The sequence below is a fragment of the Battus philenor genome, unplaced genomic scaffold, assembly GCF_028537555.1.
Source record: "Battus philenor isolate CCGP_79_NKW_IND1 unplaced genomic scaffold, ilBatPhil1.0.hap1 SCAF_7, whole genome shotgun sequence".
NCBI lineage: Eukaryota > Metazoa > Arthropoda > Insecta > Lepidoptera > Papilionidae > Battus > Battus philenor.
Genome location: NW_027181737.1, coordinates 11,381,572 through 11,408,375, shown reverse-complemented (window position 1 = coordinate 11,408,375; position 26,804 = coordinate 11,381,572). Strand labels below are relative to the sequence as shown.

At 33.4% G+C, this 26,804-nt stretch overlaps 1 protein-coding gene across 5 annotated transcripts in view; it reads left to right on the top strand.

The window, feature by feature from the left end:
• Positions 1-24,655, top strand: part of LOC137930788 (folliculin-interacting protein 1) — a 33,562-nt gene extending 8,907 nt beyond the window's left edge. For 4 of the 5 annotated variants that reach the window (XM_068774079.1, XM_068774080.1, XM_068774081.1 and 1 more), the window contains 10 exons: positions 712-890; positions 3,584-3,694; positions 7,954-8,105; positions 11,415-11,536; positions 13,595-13,735; positions 14,415-14,564; positions 19,432-20,888; positions 21,134-21,260; positions 22,471-22,585; positions 23,316-24,655. In XM_068774079.1, coding sequence (XP_068630180.1) covers positions 712-890; positions 3,584-3,694; positions 7,954-8,105; positions 11,415-11,536; positions 13,595-13,735; positions 14,415-14,564; positions 19,432-20,888; positions 21,134-21,260; positions 22,471-22,585; positions 23,316-23,522 — 2,761 coding nt within the window. In that variant the 3' untranslated portion in view covers positions 23,523-24,655. Of the gene's footprint in view, positions 1-700; positions 891-3,583; positions 3,695-7,953; positions 8,106-11,414; positions 11,537-13,594; positions 13,736-14,414; positions 14,565-19,431; positions 20,889-21,133; positions 21,261-22,470; positions 22,586-23,315 lie in introns of all 5 variants that reach the window. The other variant, XM_068774083.1, reaches the window with a different exon arrangement.
• Positions 24,656-26,804: the final 2,149 nt, after the last annotated feature.

Here is a 26,804-nt window from a genome sequence, read left to right as displayed (position 1 = left end):
CACGTGATATTTGTATAAGAAATATGTAAAGTGTATTTTAAAATGTTTTTACTAGAATTTGTTCATTAGTTTCTTATTTTCTGGAAACTAACAGCTAGATTAAATAATAATATGAAAACTTAAATACAAAAAGGTCATTTAAAAGTTTCCACAAATAAAAATTATCAATACAAAGTTATGCTTCTGTTATAGTTTGTACATATAAATGTACAATAAATATTTTTCTTTAAATGACATCAACGCTGACTGGCTAATCATCATAAAAAATGGAAGTAAAAATAAATGTGAAATTAAACACTTTTTTATATTAAATACATCTAAGTTTTATCTCGTTATCGCCATATCAGCTGGTAGACGCCCGCTGCGAGGTATAGCTCTCCCCCCCCCCCCCAAGGATCACAATGGTAAATGGTCTTGCCCTGCCGGCATCCAGCGACTTCCCGCGACGTTAACGATGTCGTCGGTCTACCTTATGAGGGGCCTAGTAATATCTCATAATTCTCATAATAGCACCTGAAAATTTAAGATTTAATTTAAATCTAACTTTTGGTGAGAAACAGTCCTTTGGAAGGAACAGTCCTAGTCTAATTTGAGAGCTGTAAACGGAGTTGTAATCAGAATATCGAAACTAAAAATAATTTTCGTTTTAGTAGAACAGAATATTTTTTACATTTTTATTATTTAAGATATATTGTATTAGCTTTCTTGTAGGTTCATGTGCACGAAAGTATTCTGCGTGCCCATGTCTCGTCGCGTAAGCCGCATCGAGCGTAAGACGAGTGAAGCCAACAACAACAAGCTTGCAAGGAATCCGTCAAAGCCTTTGAACGTGCCGACGTTGAGAGAAGAAGGCGTATCCTTGAGTTTCTCCATCGATAGAGGAGATTCGGGTATGTCATGCTCGTTTTATTATTACTTGATGCTTTTTAGCTAAGCGTTGCGTTTCGATTTTAAACACTTAATATTCTATATAGTATTTTAAGAAAAATTTAATTTTTCTTTCTCTTCTTTTTTCGTTAGCTTCTAGTACTTATTATTTTCAATTGAAATTCACTCAGGGAGCAGGCTACGTCTAGTCTAATGTTTTTTTTAAGCTGTGGGTTTTAATGTAATATTGGATGTTATATACACACACACATATATATATATATATATATATATATATATATATATATATATATATATATATATATATATTTACTTTGGATATGTAATAACTTAATGACTTCCGATTTATCTTTTTAATCAATTTCCTAATACTTTATATTTTCTTATGAGGAATAAAATAGAAAGTTGCGTAGATACTTGAAAAGTTTCATAAAATATGATTTGAAAGTTTACGCATTTGACAGTTCTCTATGAACTTCACGCGTTCATTAAGTATATTGATTATTATTTATAGTTTAGATTAGTCGACGTCTGTCAAGACAGCTGGTAAAACTAGGTTTTTGTTATTTTTTTTGCTTATTTTTTTAAGTTTCTTTTAAGACTTCAACATTTTACAAATGCTTAGAACTGTTATGGCTCATTTTAGATTTTTTTAGTGCTATTTCCATTAACTTATTTCAACCTAAAAATATTATTGATGGTAGTGTAGAAATAAAGTTTCGTTATAGTAACTATTCATGACAGTAAATTAAATGGTCGGAATGCACATGAATTAGCGTTAGTTAAGAAATCCGGTGCGTACCAGATTTTAAGGTTAAATGACGTCACAAGATATTGCACAAGTGTATTTATATATACTTAGTATGTGCATAATTTTTTTAAAACTTCCATAATTTAATTTTTTTTTTCGGGAATATTTTAAAAATTTTTCTGCTCATCGAAAGAACGCGTTACAGTGAATTGTGTCAAACGGAACCTTACATATACATTACATTACTTATATACATTTAAATTCTCGTTTTCCTTAATTGCAATATTTTTTTTTCAATAAATTTTAACATTTGTAACCAAGAAATTTTTATGATACCTTTACCAATACCCTGTGATTGGAAACATATTGTGAAAATCATGTTCATGGTCAAACTTAATGTTAACATTGACATGTCGTTGCTGCGGACATTAAATAAAAAATTCCGGAAAATTTAAGTTATTAACATGATAGATGAAAGTCCGCTTAAGTAAATTTCAGTGTGAATTAATAGTTTAGCTACCAATTCACGCTTATTTTTTGTTGTTTTGTTTAAAAAAAGGCGTATTATATGACTTCGATGTCATTATATAGACAAAGGCGTAAACGAAATTACATTGAAGAAAATTATTTTTCATTTCTGTTTAATTCTTAAATTAGTGATAGTGCTTATCGTATGGTCAGTGTAGGAGAAAGGATATACAAGACGTGAGAATCTTAATATCAAAAAGAACCGTCCGCTATGTTAAGACTACTAAGTTATACTTTATTTCATTAATGGAACATTTAGTTACAAATAATATTTATTATTGGATAAAAACGGGAAAGCCATATAACATATGTTTATTTTTACGTTATCAGAGATAACATAGTAGGTAGTAAAGAATGGTAGTAATGTAACAATAATTGATCACTCATTAGGATGCAAGTGAAGAAATATAATAAGGCAAATTAGCTAATACCAACGATAATATTTGAATGGATACAATTACGGGTTGTATATTGAAAGTTTAAATAACATTAATATGTTTTTAATCTATGTATATAGGGGGTAACACGACCGGTGGATCAAGCGTGCCCTACAGAAGGGGGAAATGATTACCTACTCATTTCAACCCCACGTATGTTAAGCGATTTTCAATGTTTCGTCTGATATTTTAGAATTTGATTTTTTTCTAAATTTTCAATTCTTTCAGTGAATCATATGATATAAAGATAGAAGATTAAGATAAAACACGTTTATTTAACATGGGAACTTTTAACAGAACTCTCATTGATTTAATTTCAGAGGCTGTACAATGTAAATAAATCTCATGGCTTACTTTTATCCAACTTATCTCAAAACTATAAGGGCTAATATCAAATTATCCTTAAAAAGTTCGTTAAGCTGTCTGTACTCAAAAATAAATAAAAACAAATGCTGTATTTTAGTGAAGCAGTAGCAAAATATTATATCAATAATAACAAAATGTATCTATGTTTACTATGACAATGTAGTCCAGCGGTAGAGAAATGAGATATACGTTCGTTGGTCGCGAGTTCGATTCCCGAGTAACAATCTTGTATAATTTACACTTGTGCATTAATTATATAGGATCGCAACTGGTCACAAAAAAGTCTCACACTGCGATCGCCAACCCGCCTGCCAAGCGTGGCGATATTGGTATATCTTCCATTGATATCTTTGGGGTAGGCCTATGCCTTACAATGGGCATCTAGGGGCTAAAACGACTTGTCGTGCCACTGCTGAATATGTAGATTCTTATCAGTAAAAAATAGTCATATTCAAAGACTGTGTTCTAAGTAATAAATTAGATATTGTACTGTTTGTTTCAGCAATAGGCATATAAAATTCCGTGATTATTGAAATTTATGATTTTGTAGTAATTGGAATATGTATAAATAAACTGTTTTAATTTAAAAATAAAAAAAGTAAATTTGTTGCAGGGTTTTATAGTGAGCAGTCGCCATACAGTAGCGTCGGTTCAACGTTTGATTATTACTCAATGTTCGATGACGGCGACAGAAGTAATACGCAAGATGAATTAAGTTTTCACTGTAAGTATAAATTGGCCCTTTTTAAAAAGAACTGTTTTATTTTTAAATCCATTGATATTGAATTGTACGATTACAAGGTATAACAAAGAGTCTTGTTTAGGTCTCGTGTAGAATTTAATAAAGAAATTATCCTAAGTAGGGTAATTGTTACATTTCTCTTAAAAAAGCAACTGTTGAGTTTCTGACCGGCTCTTCACCGATCAGTATCCCGAGCCTTAATAACTACTATAATGTTAAAACAATCGACGATGACGACTCAAAGGCACATGTGAATGCCTACCTAATTACAAATATTTTGAATTTGAATTTGTTGCTTATTAAAGTCGTCGAAAGACGTTAGATGCAGGCCGCTTCCATCCGGACTTTTTCGTAAATATGGAAGAGAATAGGAAGAACCTATCTCCAGTTGTGGTCCTTCTACGTCTATGATGATGATGATTAAATTTTATGACAGCGGTTTACAGCTGGATTTTAAAAATTTATTCGATTTGTAATTTCGTTGTACAAATCACTATTTCTGTCTCTACGTGACATGAAACCTCCTTTTGATATCACGCGCCAGTTACATTGGTCCAAAAAAAAAAACTTTCGCTTTCAAAAAGCCTATATAAGTGGTAATCGTAATTCTATACATAATTTGTGTTCAAGGTTAATACACAGCCTGCTTGACATTTAACATTGTGTCCACAATATTTGATGCATTTACATTAATGTAAGGTCACGATTCTTCTCTGTGATTCTAGTAACCAAAAGAGTAGGGCGATCACCCAGTGTATTAGGTTTATATAGTAACAAGATAATATGCGAAGTTTCGCCTGTTTGGGAACTCTTTTATATAATATCGTTTCATGCTTGCAATAACGTATCAAAAATGTTAGCGCAAATCTGTTTATTTTTTATTTGAAAGTTATTTATAGCTCATTTGTCAGCTTTTAAGCTTTCACATCTGTGTTCAATCCCACATATGTCATCTGAATACCATATAATACGCAATGAAAAACATTAATGCGACATAATAAATGTGTTGTCCGCAGTATCTGCCCGTGTCTGTACATTAAGGTACATTAACACTGGTCGTATTGGTTAATTGTGCATTCCACATACTAATAACTACCTGTATAAAAATTAATATAACTATCTCTTACTTTAAACAAATATTCGATTTTAAAAAAAGTTGTGGAAGTTGTTGTAGAAAAGAATAAGTATTTAATGGCTGGAAGATAAATTTAGTTCTTCGTTCAAAAATTAAAAAATAGTTGATTGTTACGTAAGTTATACTATTGCGGTCAAAAGTAAGGTGAAATTGTCATTTAAAACTCCCAGGTATTAATTAGGAAGGCAGGTAAACATTTGTCAAGCGTCTGTTTGTTAAAAGCTGGAACATCATTTGGTTCAGCTCAAACTATTTTGAAGGATGTTTTTTGTCTTCAACCGCGTCAAGTCTTGATTGATGCCAAAATCGCTCAATGTTTGGAAAAAAGGCGGCAAAAACTCGTCTCATATCGTACCACTGATTACCACTACCTGCCTGATTTTGCTCCGTGCAACTTCAGGATATTCAGCAAATATAAAAGGAGTCGATTGAGGAGATAAAAACTGAATCATGGAAGGTCTTGAAGGCTATACCGAAAAAAGACTATTCTTCGACTGTTTCGAGGAGTAAGAAAAGCATAGGCAAAAGTTTTATCGGACGGGTAAGAAGACAGATAAAAATGAATAAAGAATTCACGTTTTAAAAACAAAATTACCTTACTTTTTGATCAAAGTATTATGTTCTTAATGATTAGCTGTTAAAGTTTAAATAATTAAAAATACTATAATTAATCAGGGTTGAAGGTGTTCTCGTCGGATTTACATTTAATCAGTTGTCTTATTCAGCGCTCCGTAAATAACAAAACATGCTAAAACGTTTTTAACAGCCGTGATGCTTTTTGTTGCCATTACAACTTGCTTACACGCCCCCGCCTCGGTCATTCTAATTTACGAGATTGCTATGATTAATTGTTGGATTAGGATCAACTCGGAGACAAAGGTGTGCCGATTTCATTGATGGCTCGATTAATGACGTAACCTATATAAACAAGTGCTTGTGTGTGCACGTTTGTATGTGTATATTCATGTCAATGTACTTCTCTCTGTTTTTATTTTAAAATTCTTCGCTATCTATTTCCACCATATCCAATCAAATATTTTGAGAAAATTGTAGTATTTTTATTTGAAGATTACTCTAGAGTTTAACGTGTAACGTTGTTGTTTTTTTTTTTATAAATATTTCACTTCTATAGAGCGGTTTAAATATTTTTACAGTAAATAAAAGCTAGAGTTTCTTCCGGTATTTCGGTTACGATATTTCTAGATCATGAATCCGCAACTTTTTAGATCTCTTAGATACGTTTCATTAAGTGACTGGCCGTAAAGAGAAGGGATTTTGACTTAGTCTGTTAATTGAAAGGCATTTAGTCCCATTAGGGCCGAATAATTTGACAATCCTTTAGTCATATTTATCATTATTGATGACTCCTACTGCTGGCCTTGGACATCCCAAATACATTGACAACACGATTGTTTGTAAGCGGCCTGAATCGAGTGTCTTCTGAACAAGGTTGCCCCTCCAGCTTATCGGTGGAACGTCTTGCAAGTCGCTTTCTAGTCCGTGGTCTCTATACCAAAGACTTTAAGCCCTACTGGTTATACGCCCATAACCTCAACAACCTACAAATCCGCTGGGCGACCCGTCACCTCCGTCATCCATTCGTCTCGAGTATATCCCTCTTTACGAAACCTTAAGCGACTGCGGGCTTAATAATGAAGTCTAAGTAAGAGATTACAATTTATTGTCTTAAATCATCATCGGTAACACACATTGATCTTAGATCTTAGGTACATTAATATCTTCTTACTGCATTACATTGTTATGTAAAAACGAATTTCTCGCTCATGGTCTAACGTCGTGTTTTAATATAACATCTATTTTTAAATCGCATAAAGCTTAAAAATGCACATTAAACTTTTATTCGTAGATGATGTCAGGAGGTTCGTAACTTCTATAACTCATGCTTATTATTAAAACAACACTAACAAAGGTCAAGGACCTTGGTAGAAGTTATTTAGATTTATTATAATATATATTCATGAGATCTTACCAGTCGAAGGTGAATTAATTGTTCAAAACCCGACTAGACGGTGAATAATTGCAGAAATAAGTAATAAGTAATTGAAGAATTATTTGATAAGAATACTATTGCGTTATGATATAATATCATAACGCAATAAATACTTATAGGATTTCACGATAAAAAATTAACATATAACTTATTATAATAGTACGTAGTAATTTGTATGACTTATGTACTCGTATTATAATTAATATTTATTTACATCCATTTTCAATGACTTCTATGCCTTAATGAGGGCTCGTTCCATTATTCCTTATTAATTAAGTCGATGGTCATTGGCAATAAAACCGCCGTTTGTACTTAACATTTTGCCCATTTCATTTGATTTCTTTTGATGTCCTTTTCATGTAAAATAAAACAGGTTATTAGTAAATAGGAAAGTCCAACCTGGGGAAAGAGGTTACTTGCCTAATAATACTTGGATGGGTAGCTTTCAGCTGGCAGCATGTGTTGCCGGTGATGATTTATGAATATGAAACTTGGTCGTTTATAATGGGACTTCTTAGAAAATTCGAAATCACCCAGAGCGCAATAGGAAGGGCTATGCTTGGAGTTGCGCTGCGAGATAGAAATGAATGGTTCGCAAAAAAAAAAACGACTTAGGATTAAGAATTGTTCGGATCAGAAAAACAATTCTTGAGGCTCTGGTTGGGTCACATCGTTTGTGCCACTGACTTCCTTACGAACCGAAAATAGGCGATAATGAGCCGATAGGAGCATGGGTCTTGACTATCTCGTCTATCCACCCAGTAGTGATTAGTCAAGGTCGCTGGAAGTAGCTAGGTGCGAGCAGTGCAAGATGGGTCACCTCTATCTATAAAGGAGTCCAACGCTTTGCAGTGAATAATAAATGAGATCGATTAACCAAATCTAACTAAACATAGTGAATATAATATATAACCCTTTCCTATAATAAGTTATATTATGTTAACAATTGGCAAACGTTAGCTGTCTAATAGTTAAGAATAGTTGCTTATAAAGTTTGAATACCAAGTGTACAATATATGTAGTTAATTACATCGCTTTCCCTCAACTTGAGGAACGTTATTTAACGTTGTTATTAAAAGTAACTTATTTTACCAGCTCCACCAGGTCGCAAGTTAAGCATATCGAGTAGGGGTAGCTGGCAGCGAAGAACTTTCCAGAACATGGCGACACGATTTGACCTCGGTTCTAGTTCCAACTTACTAAACGTGCCAACTTCAACCAGCACGGTCACTAGTACTGACTCACAGGTAACAAATATTTATAATACCTTATAATGCCTAATTTTATAAAACAGCTTATCTTATCTTAACCATCGTTGTCACTAGGCGTTAGCGTTTTAAAAATAGACTAAAGCTATCTTACTGAACATAGCATAACATACTGTTGGACATAGCCATCTCCCACAGATTTTCAATGGTAACGATTGGTAGTGATTTGCATCGTCTCGCGGAGATCTTAACAAGAACGTCTGTCCACTTTGTGGAACCTTAAGCTTTCTGATGCTATCAGTGTTCCTGCGCTTTATGGCTTGCCAATTCCCATTTGAACTTGCCAATCCGTTTAACGATATCAGTTACTACTGTTCCTTTTAGAATCGCCTCATTTCAGGTTAGTTATTGTCGAGAAATGCCGAGTGTGCCAATGTGCCAGTGAGAGATCGTATTTATTACGATCTTATTTGGCCAATGAGTTTGATAAAACTGAATCTATGAAAATATTTTAAGCCATTGTCTTTCAAGGGTTAATGTAATTTTAGATCGTGAAATGATGCACAGCAAATGAGATGAAAAACAAAATTTTGTATTTGTGTTATTAGTGTTTAGTAGAAAAACTAGTTAACCTATGAGTATTATATATTTTACTATGAATCCTCAAAAGTGAGAATGATATAAATTTTGTTTATGATGTATATTCGATCGCAATAATATCGATAATCCCCTAGAGAGTTAGTTTCCGGTCTTATCGATCGTCCGGTTTATTTATAAGAACATCGTATGTGTAGTCATGCCAATAAAGTTATATACAACGTTTTTATCGCTATTAGCAAGCGCGTGATATATCACACGAGTGACCGAAACGGCTTTTCAGTCATGTGAGCCGTTATCAGCGTGACGGCTGGTAATTGAGGCTCGATAATTAACTGTTACTCTTAATTGTTTGCACAATTACGATGGACATACGTTACGCTACCAGTGTTTACGGTCGTTTGCACCATACGCCTTGTTTGTGTTTTTCGTGAGCCACTACGTGTGGTACATTGATGTAATTTTATTATTACGGAAAATTTGTTGACATTATCTTAATTTGATTTTAGAAAACTGTTTTATAGTCCACAGATATAAATTTTAATAAGTGCTTCAAATTCTCAAATTAGTTAAGAACAATTTAGCCTATATATTTCTTGAATGTAGAATCGATATCATTGATAGTATAATTATTAACATAGAATTATTTTTACTAAAATTTCGGAACGTTAATAATAATAACAATTTGTTTTAAACTGGAGCTTCCTTTGAAACATTAGTATCTAATTACAATAATTAAGTCATTATTACGGTTAGCAAAGGTTGTTAATAGAATTATTATATGATAAAAGTCTCTGTTTTCTGAAATGTTTAAATTCATAGGTTCACAAAAAGCTATTTAATTTAGCACCGTCACTCTGCAACAATGCTTACTAGCTAAATATAGCTCGTACTCTTTGACAGCTGCTATAAATCGATATCTTGTATATGTGCATGGTATTTTACTTATATTTTACCAGTTCAAGTTAGAAACGTTACTGGTAAACGTGAACTCTTTATAAAGCTCTTGAATTTCGAATAGGTAATTCTTAGCTAAAATAAAAAATAAATGTGTTTTATATAAATAATATACAAAAAAGCTATGTAAAATTTTAGCTTAATACTAAAAAGTAGCACTATAATTGTACGTCTCTATTTATAAAGGAAATCTATATCTAATGTCATCATATCAGCACGTAGACATCCATTGCAAAGAATAGGCCACCGATACGCTCAACGATCGCCGCGATGACCGCTCTTGCACTGCCCACATTCAGCTTCTTTCCGCGAACTCTACTATGCCATCGTATCTACGATTGAAAGGCGCCCCAAATAGTTAAATTACCGGCCTAATGAGGCAAAGTATCGCATGTCTAAATGTTACAAGCGCAACAAGTGCAGTACACAATATATTACTAATAAATCCGTTTCTTTTACGTTTTTGTTGTGAATTCGTATAGCTTGCCAGTTGCATTTTTGAGCTTCACCGAGTGTTTGATGGTAGAGCACAAAAGACGCTCAGGATAAACAACTTTATTGTAAATATAGTGCTATCAAAACAGCTCAACCGCTTCTTATGAACGCACGGCGAGGTAGAGTCAAAAAAGAGCATGAGTGTTGACAGTGAATTGATTTTGCAGAGCGGCTGTTACTCCTCGCAATCTTACCGAGCGCTAAGGTATGAGGTTTCTGTAGCACTATGAGCTAGAGAATTAAATCGTGTGTTATTAATAAGCGTTGTTAACGGAATATGAATAATGTAGCTATTTTTGAATGCTATATTCGCATGTTGATATTATTAATTAAATCTCATTAGCATCGCAACATTATAGCCGAGACATTTATGAGGTGAACGCTCTGCTTGTTTTTTTTTGTATGAAAAAGTTAACTACAGTTGTTTGTTTATTCGAGGCGATACATGTGTGATCAATCAATGATTATATTTTAAAATTACATATCGATAATCTTATCTTTTAATTAAGCGACTTAAGAGCCAATGCTCATGACGTTAATAAATTGTAAGGAATTGTATATATTAACCCTATGCACCCTACTAAGACTTAGATTTTGTTATTACATAATCGTAGTACAACCGTACGTACTTTAAATTGTGTCCCCGTTATGTGGCACACTTTATTAAATTTAATATTGTTTATTGTACACGCTAGAAAACATATAAATAGTTTTATAATAATAAATAAAATGGGCGGTCTTATCTTATCACATAAGGCAAAGTCTTACAGACAACCATAGTATGGAAACATAATAGTATAAATAATTATTTATATGAATTTCATAAAATTTCCACTATTCACAAATAAATCGTGATATAAATATCATGTGCAACTGAAATATTTTAGGATCAGAAAATAAATTCTATATGACATGCACTACTTCGAACTATGTTCTTGTCCATTATACTAACGGTGTTTCCGTGGTCTCCGCTCCAGAACCTCAAAGTTCCAGTGGCCATCTATTCTGTCTGCAATGTGACCTGACCGCTGTCACTTCCACTTGTCAATTTGTTGGGCTATATCGATCACTTTCATTCGTATACGAATCTTCTCTTTCTTGAACGAGTTTGACAACGAGGCCCGAAGTGAGACACCCCGTTTTAGCGGACTTAGGCTGACCAATATTTGACGAAAAGATTTTTTGGTAGCTTCCAGAACGCTGCCTAGCAGAGTGGGATTCAAGAGTTAACTTCTTTGAAGTTTGACAAGGAAATCATGTATTTATTTCCATATAACTTAAAAGTATATTTGTTAACAGGTATACAGCAATAGTACAACAAGCGGCACGAGTGATAGTCTAATGAGCACGTCTGCAGTAGCGCCGAGGAAGAACAAATTGGGTTTAGCTTTGCTGATCACCGTACCTGACTCCGCTGATATGTAAGAGTCGTTAGGTTCGAAATTTAATTTTAGAAATACAAACGTCTTCCCTTACATTCCCTACTCGCACTCATTACGAAAACTAATTTGTTTTTGTTGTAATAAATAAAGTGAAAGATTTGTAGACAATTTTGCCAATATTATTGTCGGCAATTTTAAAATCCCGTATCGAGTTATACAATATTCAAGATGATAATTATTTTTTAATTGCTTTTAAAATTTACATCTACATGGTGATGGCTAATATATGTAAAAACTTGAAAGGGATGAATGTATTAAAAAATCAATTAAAATAGTTTCAAAAATAATAAATAACTTAGCGATAATATAGTAAACGTATAATAAAAGTGTTTATAAAATTCATAAATTATTGTTTATTATATATCTATCTCTTTATGTTAGGTACTCTCAGAAGTTAATAACCTGTCGCATTTCAATAAATAAAAAATTCAAGAAAATAAATAAATGTAACATATTTCAGAGTGATTGCTTTATACAGAGTAATTGAAAATATGCGTGAAGGCTTTAGAGGATTTTTAGTGAGCGTTCATCCCTTTAGAGTAAGTTTTCCAACCTATAACCAATAGTCCTGTATTAAAAATATGTGAATAAGAAATATGTTCATTTCATATTGACATATTTTTAATATTTTGTGTTTAAGAAGTGTTAGTAGTGTTTTATTGTTCGTGGATGTTTATGTGGTAAGCCTTTGTCTTTGATCATAAACTTTTATTTATTGTACTCTGTGTTATTACTACTTTATATATAGTTATCACTCTCACTTATCCTAAGCTCGTGACACATCAGTTTATGACGGTAATAAATCTGACACTCTTGTCTGTGTACATCAATGTAATAAAACAAAAACGTAACAACTGATACCGTTTCTCAGTCTGCTCATATAACACTATTAAAATTAGTTTTATCTAATTATCAATGATTTTAAGATTTCTAATAATAACGTTTCGTGCCATAATATCATATCTGAAAAATGCTGTCAATAGCAAAAAAACTTAGTTTTTTCTCTAAATATCTCATATACGACAATACTACCGAAATTGCTGTCCACCCATTCATCCTTCTTGGTAAAGGGCGACTAGGAACAGAGCGTCTGCTACTCCTCCCGTCTCGCTGCGTGCATACCTATGGTGCGGTACAGCGGTTTTGGTAGCGCTATAGTGAAAATCACCAGCGCTGCGCTCTATACGCTACTCACTACGTTTTCTTCTTCTAGCATTGACGTATAATAATGTTTTTTTTTTAATTTTTAATTAACTCTGTGCAATATGATTGCGATTCGAACAAAAATTAAGCATGGCGTAGTTTAATCTCGTTTTAAAACGCGATTTAACTTCTCGTGTATCCTATGCTAGACTGTAGCGTATTCCTATATAATACTTATTATTTGATTTTATCAGGGTTGCCTTCGACTCATATGCATCTGACCGTTGCTTATGCAGCGAACTTTGTTTACCAATCAGGATAGATATTAATCTTTAAATGCAGTGTTTTAAAATGAATTAAAAAACTCGTCCCCTTTTATGTCTTCACCGAAATAGCTAATTACAAATAGCAATAGAGAAAAAAAACCTAATTTAAAAAAAAAAATTCCGAACATTTTTTCAACTTACATATCCAAAGTTTTAGCTCAGTTTGTATAAATTGTTATTATTGATTAAAAATCTAAATTTTTAACCGATATGTGTTCTCGGATTGAACTTACTTGATCAACGCTATAACAGATTGCTTAAGTTCGCATGCCTTTCTCTAAAAGGATATTGCAAACAAACTTGTTTCTTTTTATAGAGTCTATACGAACGTATCTTTTTAAAGTTAACCTATATTTTTCAATTATTTTTTAACGTACATTAAAAAGATTAAAGATTGATTAACATACACTATTAGCGCATATATTCGTTAAAGTTTGATCTATGATGCAAACTGTGATGTTTTTAATTACAAGTCATCTTAGATTTAAATAAAAAATAGGTAAATTAAGTTATTTTACCGTTTTTCCACATGATACAAATGTATAAAGTTGTAAATAATTTTCTGCAGGGATTTTTTTCGGCGATGTGTAGAGCATTCTCCTCAACTGCAATCGCTCGTGTGTCGGTTGCGGCTGGCAACACTGGCGGCCGGCACGGGCGGGAGCTTCGTCTCTACCCTGCATAAAGCTGCGTGTGATGCCGCCCGATGGTAATTGAAATGTTTGATTATATAGAAAAATAAGTTTTTTAAAAACGGTATGAAATTATTGGAGTCAATAATGTAACATTGGGGTTGTCACACAGGAAAACTCTGCTTATAATCCCTTATACATAAGTCTTGTGGACACCCAATCTAGTGGGAAATATAATGTACTGAATCCCGCCAACTTCGCGAATTTTAAACGCCCTCTCAACCCTTGCGGATTGAATTTCTTAACATACATTATTAGTTGAACTGTACTTGGCGGAAGGAACATTCGTACTGGTCTCTAAGTCTTATGGTTCCAGAGATATGGTGATAAGTCAGGACTTAGGTGGAAATGTCATATACATATAGATTGGACCTTTAGCTCATAGATGTTTTTGGAAATTAAGCGGAAGTACATAAAAGTTTGTCTAAAATATAATTACTTTGTTTGAATAATTCTTATAAAATATTTTTGAAGTGTAAAACAAACTCGTCATCGGTATATTTATTTGATATTGAATCATTCTTAGGACTTGGCACCGCTTAGAGCAGTAATTTGTTTTACTTAACTTTTAATAATCTTTTACACTACAGGAATTGCGAGATAAGCCAATTAATATGTCATTATTACATTAAGTTTGAGCAAGTACATTAGTTGCTTGTAAGATACCGTTTCTTCAGTTGTTTGGTATTGTTTAAGGTTATCAGATCTAATATACGGACCACGGCTGCAGTCGACGTGGTTGAATCTAGTCACAGGCGACCCGCGCTACTCTAACAAGCAATCAGAGACGTTGCTGTCTGATCTCTGTGCTGTATTGGCTACTGGCGATACGAAACACACTAATTTGTGAGTATAATTTATATGTTAATATGCTCGTCATACGGGGTAACATTATTATTATGGGCGTTGTGTTAATAAGATTTTGTTTTACAAACACCAGCACTTTATCGCCTGTATTCGCCTACCTACAACAATACTAATTTATTGACTAAATTTTCTTGATTCCATACTCTTTTTTCCTTCCATACTTCTTTACTTCCTTGTCATTCATACATTCCTCTTTTATTCGACAAACATTCTTTCATTCCATTTCATTCTTTGTATTCCTTTCATACCTCGCTTTACCGCCGCGTTCCGTTAACGAATAAGTTCAATTTAGGTTCATTTTTATTTCTTTGCTTCATTATAGAATTTTTATATTTTAAATGGTGTTTATTATTTAAATATTACTTGTTTTATTTACTCTTTATCACATATTACAAGTTTTGTAGTATATCACAATTAGTTCCTATATTTTTTTTTGTTATTCACCTTTAAAAATGATAAAATGTGTTTAATAATCATGCGATTTTACAATGCTTTTACGCCAACATATACATATATGATGATTATCTTACTTAGATGGGCTTCGATTATTCTACGAAAGGCACTAGTACCGCTTATTGACACAACCTTGCTTTGTTGGAGCTATCTTTTATGTACCATAGCTACATGAGACCGTTCTATGTTACTCTCTTGCCCAGATTAACTTTAGTGGACAATACGGATCTGACCCGACGCCAGAGAATTCAAAGTTTTTTAACGTCTTTTAGTTGCATTACTACTGCTTTACAAAAAGCAGGTGTTAACTCAATAATTAGCACATTATTGACCGGAAATTTTACTGAAAATTTATCGCGTGTCACCAGCCGGGTACCATTTTGGCATAAATTTTATGTAACTGTTTAATTTGTGAATGAAAAAATTGGTCTGCGTAACGTCTAAATCAAAAACAACTCCATCATAAAATAAAGCCGTTATTCCACTGATGGTCGTAGCGTCACCAGTTCAATAGTTGCACCAGGAACATTTCAATAATTCTGTAAGTTTGGTATAATATCATGTTCGTTTCACTCTTCTTTCAAATCGTCGTTACTATATGATGCTATAATATTTCTTTTTTGATATTTTGGTGGTCTAATATCAGAGTCGCTCTCTTCTGATACAGTATCATTTATACAGTTACCTCACCACTCGGATAGTCAGATAAAGCATCTGCGTGTAATTCATGGAAAGATTCTTCATAACGTTCCATCATCGTTTTTTTTATTTATAAAATATTTTTTACAAAATAAGATTTGGCTGCTTTTATAAGCGAGAGAATCAGATTGTATTACATTTTCCAACAATTGCACTGCATGTCCGCCAATAGAGATGCAAAAAAAGCTATCACGACCTTACTCGTGGCCGGTCAGCAACGCTCGGCTTTAAAAACACGAGTTGACTCTTGACCGGTCAAGAATGTGTTAATTACCCTCCAGGGCACCACACTCACATCAACTAAGTCTAAATCAAAATTCTCATTTCATATTTTGTTTCATTATTGAACCATAAAAATGTAGACATGATTTTACGACTGAATTTATGCTATAATAAAGATTAATCTGGAGGATGTATACAGTAATCATGAAAGCTATTGTCGCTGAAGAATATTTGGATGTTCGCCAGTTTAATACGCCTCTAATATATTTATTTGTTAAGATGACGATATTCATCTGTATGTCATATTATTTTCCTGTTATAAATTTCCTATATCCGCGAAGACAGTTTATTGTATCGTTGCCAGCTTAGTTTAACGATTTGAAAAATTATTTTTTTACAGGAAAGTGTTTGTTTTATAAATGTTTAGTCGTAGTTAAAGAATGGAATTTATTATTGCTCGTTGTCGTCGTTTCAGCCCATAGACGCTTATTGTAAGGCGTAGGCCAAAGATATCAATGTAGGGATATACCGTAATCGATTGCTGTGTGGTATTACGGTACGTAGAGGACGTTGCTGCGCATCTGGAAACTTATTTGTGTGCGGTGGCAATCCTATATAATAAATGCATAAAGTGTGAATTATGTAATACTGTATTCCGGGAATAGCACCCGCAACTTACGATTGCTAGTCACAAGTCGGTTGCAAGTTATTGCTATTTATGGAATTAAGGTAGGATCGGAACAGTAATTTGATTTTATTTATTTTTGCTACATTAAATTCTTTAACTCAAAATTATTTTAAAGGGTAAAAAATTAATCACGTAATTAATATTTTGATTCCATGTTTTTGCATCTTTTCGCGATTATTAAATATTTTAAACAACAATACAGATATAATATACAATGATGACTTAATTAATACCTTCTTATGTTACCATTGTATTATAATTATTAAATAATATTATTAATTGCAGTACTATCATGTAATAAATCACGACTAATATTATTAAAAGCCGTGACGAAATTATAGCCAAAATCATAGCAGAGGAATTTAAAGACGTAAAACTCGTGTAGATTTGGCCCGGATGTTATTCGCCAGGCTGTCTGACCGTCAAATTATTGTCAAAATATTGTTAGTCTTTCAAATGCCCTTCCGAAACGTTCATTTTGCTCCGCGCACTTCGTCATCGTCACTACACTGTGGCAGCGCACGTCATTAGACAGTTTCTATTTAGAGTGCGAAACTGTTGGTGAAAGTTTCCATACGTCCCATTCTAGTGTGCAAAGTCTCTGTCACGCGGCTAATGTGCTCTGTGACTCTTGTCATTCATTCGTGTCGTTAGTTGCGCATTATCTTTGCATATGACTGACGTTAGCTATCAAGATGCTTTGTTGCATTATATCATTGATATAGTCATTCCGGTTTGTAAATATAAATATTAGAAAATTTCCATGACTATTTCATACATTTACACCGTTTACAAATTAATTCTTTGCGGTGTAATTGGATCCCATAGCTCCTTTGAAAATCTAGAATAGGAAAATTTTGTTTGTCCTTTTTTTATAGAATTAGACTAATTAGATATGTATATTACATATAAATATATCGATCTCATTTGGTATAAACTTAATTTCTTGATTTTTTGTAATTTTATCTTATTTAAATTTGATAAAAGCATTAGACTATATTTTCCAATCTATTCGTATCTATGTTTGATTTGTCATGTCGGTAATACCTCTCAACTTTTTGCCCTTAATTAACACATTTCTTCAGCCCATATGTCGAGTAAAAGATGTCATTGAATTTACCGCATCTGATATAAGATGCATTTGAATGTCCTCTTACGTACAATAGTAACGTAGGAAATATAAGAAGAAACAAAAAGAAATTCATGCATTTGTTAATAAATAGAATGTCGTTTTTAAAAGGATTAAATCTGCACAGTCATTGTTTTTAATTTTTATTAAAATTAATGTTTATTTAGAGTAGTTTTTATTTGAATTTGAAATCCGATTTATGTTACTGGACACTTTTAGTTAAAACACAAAAATAAAGTACGTTTTAAAATAAATGTTACACGTATTGATTGTAATAATGTGTTCAAATTCGATAATTATATATTAAAAATTGGCTAATCATTAAAAATTATGGCGTAAAGAATAAATGTCAAATTTAAAATTCTCCATTCAAAAGTGATATATTGTAACGGCATTTGTCTTAAATAACATTTGTATTGTGTTATCGTATGCCCTTTTTAAAACGACTTAAACGAGATTTATTATTGTAATCTTTGTTTTCTTCACCTGAGTAGAAGGATAATGATATCTTATCGTCTCGTACATGCAATATCTCAAATAAATCGCGACTCGTGACGGTTCGGAATTCAAATTCTATTAAAAGATTTGATAATGTCGTAATCGAACTTGTGATAGGAATGGAATCACGTGATTTAGTCGAGTGGTAAAAATATTACAATGTAAATGTGAAACGCGAATTTTTTCGCGGCTCGCCCTGACGCACTAATTTTATTAAGACCGTTTTGTCGATGGAGCGAATCACATGATTTTAAGGGTAAGCGCTTTCTATAGGCTAATATTTTTTTATAATAGCGTAAATAGAGGTAATTATACCTTTTTAATACGGCCGGTAGTAAAGAGTCTATAATTAAGGTTCTTTTCTAATCGCCGACGTCCACTGCTGGCACATATGCTTCCCCCGGTGGAAAGTGACTTGCATGCAGTGTCTTTCTACGACCTTCACAAGGTCGTTTGTGTTCACCTTGTGTAGAGATGTCCTGCGTTGCACTCGCTGATCCGTGATCTTCACTCCAGAACCTTAAGGCTCTAACAGCCATCTATTCTACCCGCTATGTGACCTTCACACTGCTATTTCAGAAAGCTTACCAGAAATAATTTAAAAATAAGCAAAGTCAGCAAGTAAACATTCTTAATCTTGATAATTAATTTATGTATTACAATAAATCTTCAAGGAAGACGTACGGCGTACGTCTGGCCCACATCCAGAGCTGTCCATCAATTAATAAGTTGACTAAATTCAAAAAAGTCGCACGTCTTTGAGTTATTTCCGTTTGACCGGTAATTACGAAACGTGTGAATGAAGCTGTCATATTGTAAGTTATGTTTATTTTTAGTCTGAGCATGTTGTCTTTGGCTATTTATAAAGTAAGTGTTTACGTATTTTTTACGTGATTCCCGCGTATGAATGTTCGCGAATTGTGCAAATTGGTTTTGTATCTAATTTAGCGATGGGTTTTAAAATTAGTATTCATGTTCAATACTTATTTTTTTGTTTTCTATATTATTGTAATTACATTATTCATCTTTTTGGTACATAAAAATGAAATAATAGTTTTTTGTTATTTCAGTTTCTTATTTCCATAGTCATAACGTAGGTATATATTTCTTCCACTATGTTTTACTAAATTATTGAGGTTATATTTAATTTGTTTCAGTTTCATCAGCACTCTACTCACGAACGTTCTCACTCACCACCTCGGATGGGTCACAACAGTCAGCCCTTATGATGCCATCGACCCCCAGAGCGCACAAACGAAGTCGGCCTTAGCCGAATGTCGCCGTCCATATAATGCACTTTGGGCGCAGCTGGGAGATCTCTGCGGAAGCATCGGCTTCCCCCCCAGAGCGGCCAGGACCATCATCGCGGGTTCTACGAACACACAATTCGTGAACAAGCTACTCGCCGTGTTAACTTATTTCGTCCGTTGTGGTGACGTCACAAGGACCGAATTCCAATACGAGGATTGTGAATGCCAAGAGAGCAAAGTCACAAGTCTTAAAGTCCCCTCGAATGTTGGCCTAAATAAAAGCGAAACATGTAACAACAGTTTAAGACAGTTCAAGTCGCGGGACAGTTTGGAAGTGCCGTTAGCGAATACTCATAGTAGTGGTAGTTGTGTTAGTACGTTAGTGCCGAGCGACGTCAGCCTCAAGCGGTCGGCGACGCTCTCTAATATTAATGGGAAGCTCTCTATTAACTCAGAGCCGATGGATTGCGCGGAGAAATCGGCCAGCCAGCTCAGAAGGAACCCCACGATATTGATCTCATTGAAAGAGTCTACGGATTCAATTCAGAACTCTTCCGGGTCGGATTCGGAATCAGAAAAGGTTGTTTTTGTGTTGGGCGACGACGAAAAACTTGTTGGTTTGAAGAATAAATCGAATGGCGGGAAAAGTGTAAAGAAGTCTTTAAGAGTTAACGAACCCGTCACCGCGGAGTTGCCAGACGAGAGTTTGGCGATTACCAAAGAAAACTGTGATCAAAACAAATCTTGCAGCGCCGACAGCCCGTCAAAATGCTGCCGACAAACACTTCAACATTCCAAACCAATAAAACATTCCGGTTTTAAGTTTGAATTCGATAAGTACCCACAGATAGTCACTAATTATATGAAGAGCAAAAACTTAGAGATATTAGACAGACATTATATAGGGAAGCCGGGTAACTTAAAACTGGACAACTTCCAGTTCGACCCAACGATCGTTCCGCCGATACAGGAAGAGAGGTGCGAGTCTTGTTACAAGTGTCAGCTGATGGAATCGCTGCTTCAGACGCCCACCAACGCCTCCGAAATGGAGTTCATGAACGACATGCCCCGGCAGTCGGAGCCGCAGTTCGCTAAGGTGACGGTGGCCGGTGAAGACGAGCGGGAGAAATCGCTGAAGTCGTTCGTCAGGAAACGAAAGGAGAACACGATCATCGTGAACTTAAAAAAAAACACCGACAGTTCTCTCGCGGCATCAAACCGACTATGCGCAGTGCAAGAAGTATTAGAATTCCCTGTGCCGAGCCTCTGTTGTCGGTTGCACAAAGGCCAGGTGCGTTCTGGTTTCGACGCATCTCTACTAGGTGGCGTCACCGAACATTATAATCCTGATTTAATTTTACAAGGTATGTGTTTTGTTGAAATTTATTTTCTATTGCAAATACCTTGCTTCGATCTGAAAATATTGTAGCCATTAGATATTAATACTTTATTGGCAATTTGATAGTACATATTTACAGATAACTACTAAATTAATCGCGTTCAAACGATTGGTATATTTAAAAGATTACAGTAATATTCATGTTTATTTTATTGTGTTTACTATCAATATAGCGTAGTATGTTTGTAATTTATTTTATTTTTATTCCAGGAACAATCTCAAACCCTAAAACTTGGGAAAATGAACTACGACGAGATCTAGAGCTGACAACGTACCTGAACAGAACAATAGATGTGCCCACGCAAGCGGTTGCCATAGTTGGAGATATCAGTACATGGTGGGTTATTCAATGGTTGTTTATGAATTATTTATCCAGTTAATTGTTCGGTAATATCCTTGCTTTTTCAATCAATGACGTATTTATTTTGTTTTTATAATAAATATATTGACATGTCAAGAAAAGCAAATAAAGAAACGAGTTGAATTAAGTCAGTCGTATGGCTTCCTCTTTTTTATAGCCGATAGACGCCCACTGCATAGCGTAGGCCTGCCTCCCCCAAAGATCGTCTCGATGACCAGTCTTGCGCTGCCCTCTTGCAGCGACTTATCTCGACCTTAACCATGTCCAACTGATTGGGAACGTTTAGCCCCAAAGGTCATCCGACACACCAGCGATGTGCAGTGGCTTTGCTATACTTAAAAATACAATTAAAATATTATTTAAAAACTCTAGACATGTCTTTTAGTGAAGCTACAAGACAAACATATAAACACAACTATCAGAAAAAACAACACAGTCGTAAGATAGCGGGTCACAATCCTCTTTCATTAGGAACTGAATAGTGCACACAACACATGTTAATGTACTAACGACATCTCGGTTTTGTAAATATTTCTTATACGAACTTTTTCAAAATTGATTTTTATGATAATTATTTAATTGACATAACTAGAGAAGTTTATGTGAAATCATATATATAAGGGGCGATTATAAATAGGATCATCGTCTTTTCACCCCCCCTTTTAAATTTCCAATAGGAAATATAAATAACAGTTAATATATATCAGTTTGGTGGTTAAAAAATCTGTGTTCATTGGTTATAAGAAATTATACCCGGAGGCCATTTAAGCAGGTTATAATGGTCTCTGCAGCTGTACTACATACGCGTTGCTATAAGAGTTTTTGTTACTAGTTACTAAATCAAGTATTTTATTCATAGCTTTCGTCGTACTTTCAAAGTATTTTACATTTTAAAAAGCCTTACCTATTTATTGTGGCTAAGATGGACCCACATCAAGTTAACACAATTTATGGTCAAAAGTACATTACCATTATCAAAAAGCATACACACACATAAGTAAACGAACATTCACTCCCACCAAAAGCAAGCGCATTGTTAATTTTTTTGTGTAATCTCTTTAGAAATTTTAATTATTATGTAATTCAATTTCTTGTACCGACACGCTAGTTAGGCTAATATCAAGGCCTCAAAAAATTTTATACTAATCTTTATAAAAGTAAAGATAATTGTTATTGTTAATTGTAGGGAGGTGCGTGTCGTGGGCCGAGACTGCGGTTGGGGTGGTATGTCTCCACTGGTAGGGGGTATGCTGGATGCCCTGCCGGTCATGATGCAACACGCTAAAGTACCCGCCTATCAGGTGTGTATTATTAAAAATAGAACCCGCCTCGTGCAACAGGTAGATACAATGTTTGTGTGGCGTGGCATAAGTCCAACTTTTGGCAGTTGAACTACCTCTTAACATACTTTTTATTGTACATATGATCAATTTTATGTTTGACGTAAAGAAATAAATATATCGCTGTTAATTTACGTATTACATCATATTATCAAAAAATAGCCTATTTCAGAAATAATAACGTATAATAACAACGAATAATAATATAGTAATAAAAAATGGTTTCTGAAATTCGAATTACTTCATTTTAAAATTATTTAAAGTTTTTTATCTGTCTCTGCCGGCTATACTTCTAGAATTGGCCTTTCATTTTAACTATATATTGGCATTACATTCTAATAGAAAAGATAAATGATCGCATCACTTTTCAGTGATCTCCTTATACAGTCTACATATGACTTGTATGTGACGGTGCTATTTGTCGATCAGGTAGTGAAATTAATTTTTACTCACAAAACCCTGACTGTATAATTTCTCGAAAGTACACTTAACTGGCCTCTCTGGTTATTCAATGGTTATGAACTATCTATAAACCTATGTTGAAAGTAGAACGTAGAGTTTTCTGAAAGGATTGCAGCCTTGAAAGTTAAACGCGCCATTTTGTTAAAGATTTTTATAACATTATAACTACTCATAATTCTTGTTGAAAAATGCTATACTTATAGATTTTAATTAATGTTTTTTTTTCCAGTGCATATTATATCTGGAGGGTAAACTTCGAGAACTATGCGTGCTGTCGAAAACTCTAGCCGATTTGCTCATGACAACGGATTTTTGCGATATAGCAACACTCACAAAGTGTCTCAACATCGATGTCAACGATGTCCCTTTACTGTTAGCTGTCGCTTCCACGCACACACCGCAACTAGCCACTAGATACGGGATTAGTTATAGGTAATCAATCAAATTAAACGAACTCGTTTCTTCAGATATGGAAATAAAGACTGATGTACATCTTGAAAGAACTCAACAATATTATTAATATTAAACGTACGAAGTTCCACCAATGCCACTGGCAATATATGAAACGTTGAGAACAGTTCGATTTTAATAAAAACATTTTAAATTACCGCAACAAAAGCCGACCTTGATGGTCTTTAATAAAAAATAGCTTTTATGTCTCTTCACCTAATACCTCAGCTATAAAAGAAATATTTAACACATCTATTTTCCTATATACTAAATATTGTTTCTCTATGTATTAATCATTGTTCGAAGAAGTATTATTCTTTTGACGGAGAAAGAAATAAAAATGAACAATTATATCATAACAGGTTAGGGAAAGTGCATATCATTGTATAAAAGTATTGTTCTAATTTTAAAAAGCTGTTTTGCTACAGATAATATCTGAAAAAACTCATGTAATGTTGGCTTTAATATGTTACAAGATTCGCGTAAATCTGATGTATCTGCTTTATAACAATGTTTTATTGGTGGGAGAATATCTGTGATTTAAAAAGAAAAGTTGATATATTTTTTGGTACTGTATGCGTGCGTACCTATTGTGATTCAATTTGATTGGAAAATTGTTGAAAATATTATGGATCGTTTTTGCTGTGATTGCGTTAAAAAGAATGTATGTTATCATAATATTTTTACATACGCATAAATTTTATTTCATATATAGTGTTTAAAACACTGGTAACATAGTGCAACTACTGAGTGATATGTTTCTAATCAAACGTTATTTTGAAATATCGTATTCTATTCATTTAGACGCCTTATTTTGTTGCAATTTGAATCCTTGTTATAACAATTTTAGAACACGTGAAAAATAATCATAAAGTGAAATAACTAATCAATTTTTAATATTTTTTTATTAAATTATAGTATATAAATATATTTACCTTTTTCTTAATAGGAATCCCGATAAAAGATTATTTTTATGTTTTTGTTTTAAATATTCCGTCATACTTTGCTGTTCAGGGTAAAAATAAAACACATTTTATAACTGCGTCATTACATAGCTAATTATGATACTCCGCATATTATACGTACCTTAATTTATGAAGTCAATGAATGTAATGGTATTTTTTGTTTGTAATTTTGCTAGGTATAATTTTTATACTCTAATGAATAAATTATTCTTTTTTCCTACAGAATTGCAATTTTTATTATTTAATTGTTACCCACTTTCAGTTTCCAGCGTCGAGTGCGACTTTAGACTGAAAGCAGTGATTTAAAAAAATGGTTTTTGCATTTAATGGGATGGCTCGGTTAATTAGTGATCCAGTGAAAGAATTTAGATTAAAATTCCATAAACTTTTAATTCATTTGGAATACGACACTTACAGAATAAGAGGCGCTTTCTACCGGTCCTATTTAAAATCTAGAGGTGTATAATCTCCAGCTGTGGACGTACAACGGTTAAAATGATAATGATGATGACTTCTATCTACATTAAACATCACAATAGGCCTTTATTTATACTAGAATATGATGATATAAGTTAAATGTGTAAGAGATACTGTTCACATATTACAGTGCGGTAATTCCCAAGATTTTTTAATCATGGATCATTACATGTGTGACGTTGATCACTTTGAAATCGTTGATTGTACCACTTATTTGACCCAATATTTCTCGAATCAATGATGCTCTTATTACCTGTAGTAGTTAAAAGTACTTACAAGTGAAAAAAAAAAACATTTATGTATAAATTTGTACCACCGATTTTTATATACATATAAATTATACTATAGAAAGAAGAAATCGAATCAATAATGTGGAGATCAGGCTTGACCTGCTGATGATACCTCACATAAAATTGAAGGTAATAGGAGTGATCATAATGAAGTCAACAGTGCAATATCAATTGTTCTTGATTGGTTTGAAATTAATAATTTAGTATCAAATGCTAAGAAGACCCAGTGTATTCAGTTTACATTTTCTAAAGTAAACAGTCAAAATTTTGCTTACCTAATAATTAATTGTTAGAGCAGACTGATTCGACGGTTTTCTTGGGCATTATTTTGGATAAGAAATTTCAGTGGAACCCCATTTCCCACTCGTGGGTAACCCCAGCTCGGCCGTCTTTGCAATGAAAAAAGGTAAGGCAATTAACACGTTAATATAGCTCGACTCATTTATTTTAGTTATTTTCATAGCGTTCTCTCTTACGTTATTTTATAATGGGATAGTGCCGCCGATATCCTATCAGTATTTTACAGAAGAAAGCTGTACAGGCTAGTTATGACTCAAAAGCTAGAGATTCCCTGAGAGATGTTTTAAAGAAGTTGGTATTCTAACCGTTGCTTCACGATACATTTTTAATAACATATTAAAATCTTGTATGAAAAATTGAGACAGATACTATGTAATTACAAATAATAAAAATAAAATCATATCGCCTAAATTTCGTCCGAAAAAGTTAACAAAATCTTTTTAATTATGGGTGTACGCATATATAATAAAGTTCCACGAGCTATCTTAGACCTTCCGTTTCTTAATTTTAAATCTAAAATTAAAAGTATGCTATGAAATAAATTTAAGAGTTTTAAGTTCGTTGAAATATGCAGAACTTTGTTTGTTGACTTATTTACATGGTTGGTATTATAATGTACACGAAAGATTATTGTTAAAATTCGTATAAAAGAACAAGTGTTGAATTTCTGACCGGCTTTTCTCAACAGATCATCGTTCCGAGTCGGTGGTAGCTTACTACTTGTTGTAATAAAATGATTGGCGATTCTAAAGCGTATGTAAATGCCTTCTTGAACAAACATATTTTAGATATAAGAAGATCGATTCGTCGTAAGCACTATGCTGAGAAATTCATATTTCGCGACAGCGATAACAATGTGTGCCCTAACACGACGCCACGACTTCATAAATCTAGTAATATGGAGTTTCCAGTTTAAACTTTACAGCGTGGCCAATGGAGAAGTGAACTTTGATCCAATGATGTTTTCTCATAGTATTTTTTATCAATTAATATTTAAGATCGTGTGATAATAAAAAAAAAACAACTAAAATGTTTTGATTACTGAAAATAATTTTAACCAGCCTTAACTCTCCGAATCAACCATCTAAATAAATATCAGCATTATTTCAGCAATATGACTCCCACTGCTGTACATCGAGAAGGTAAAAGATTTTCAATAGAACCGGTTGAAAGTTGCCTGTACCCAGCGTCTTCCGATAATCTTATAAAGGACTTCTGCCTCACTTGTGGGTGGAC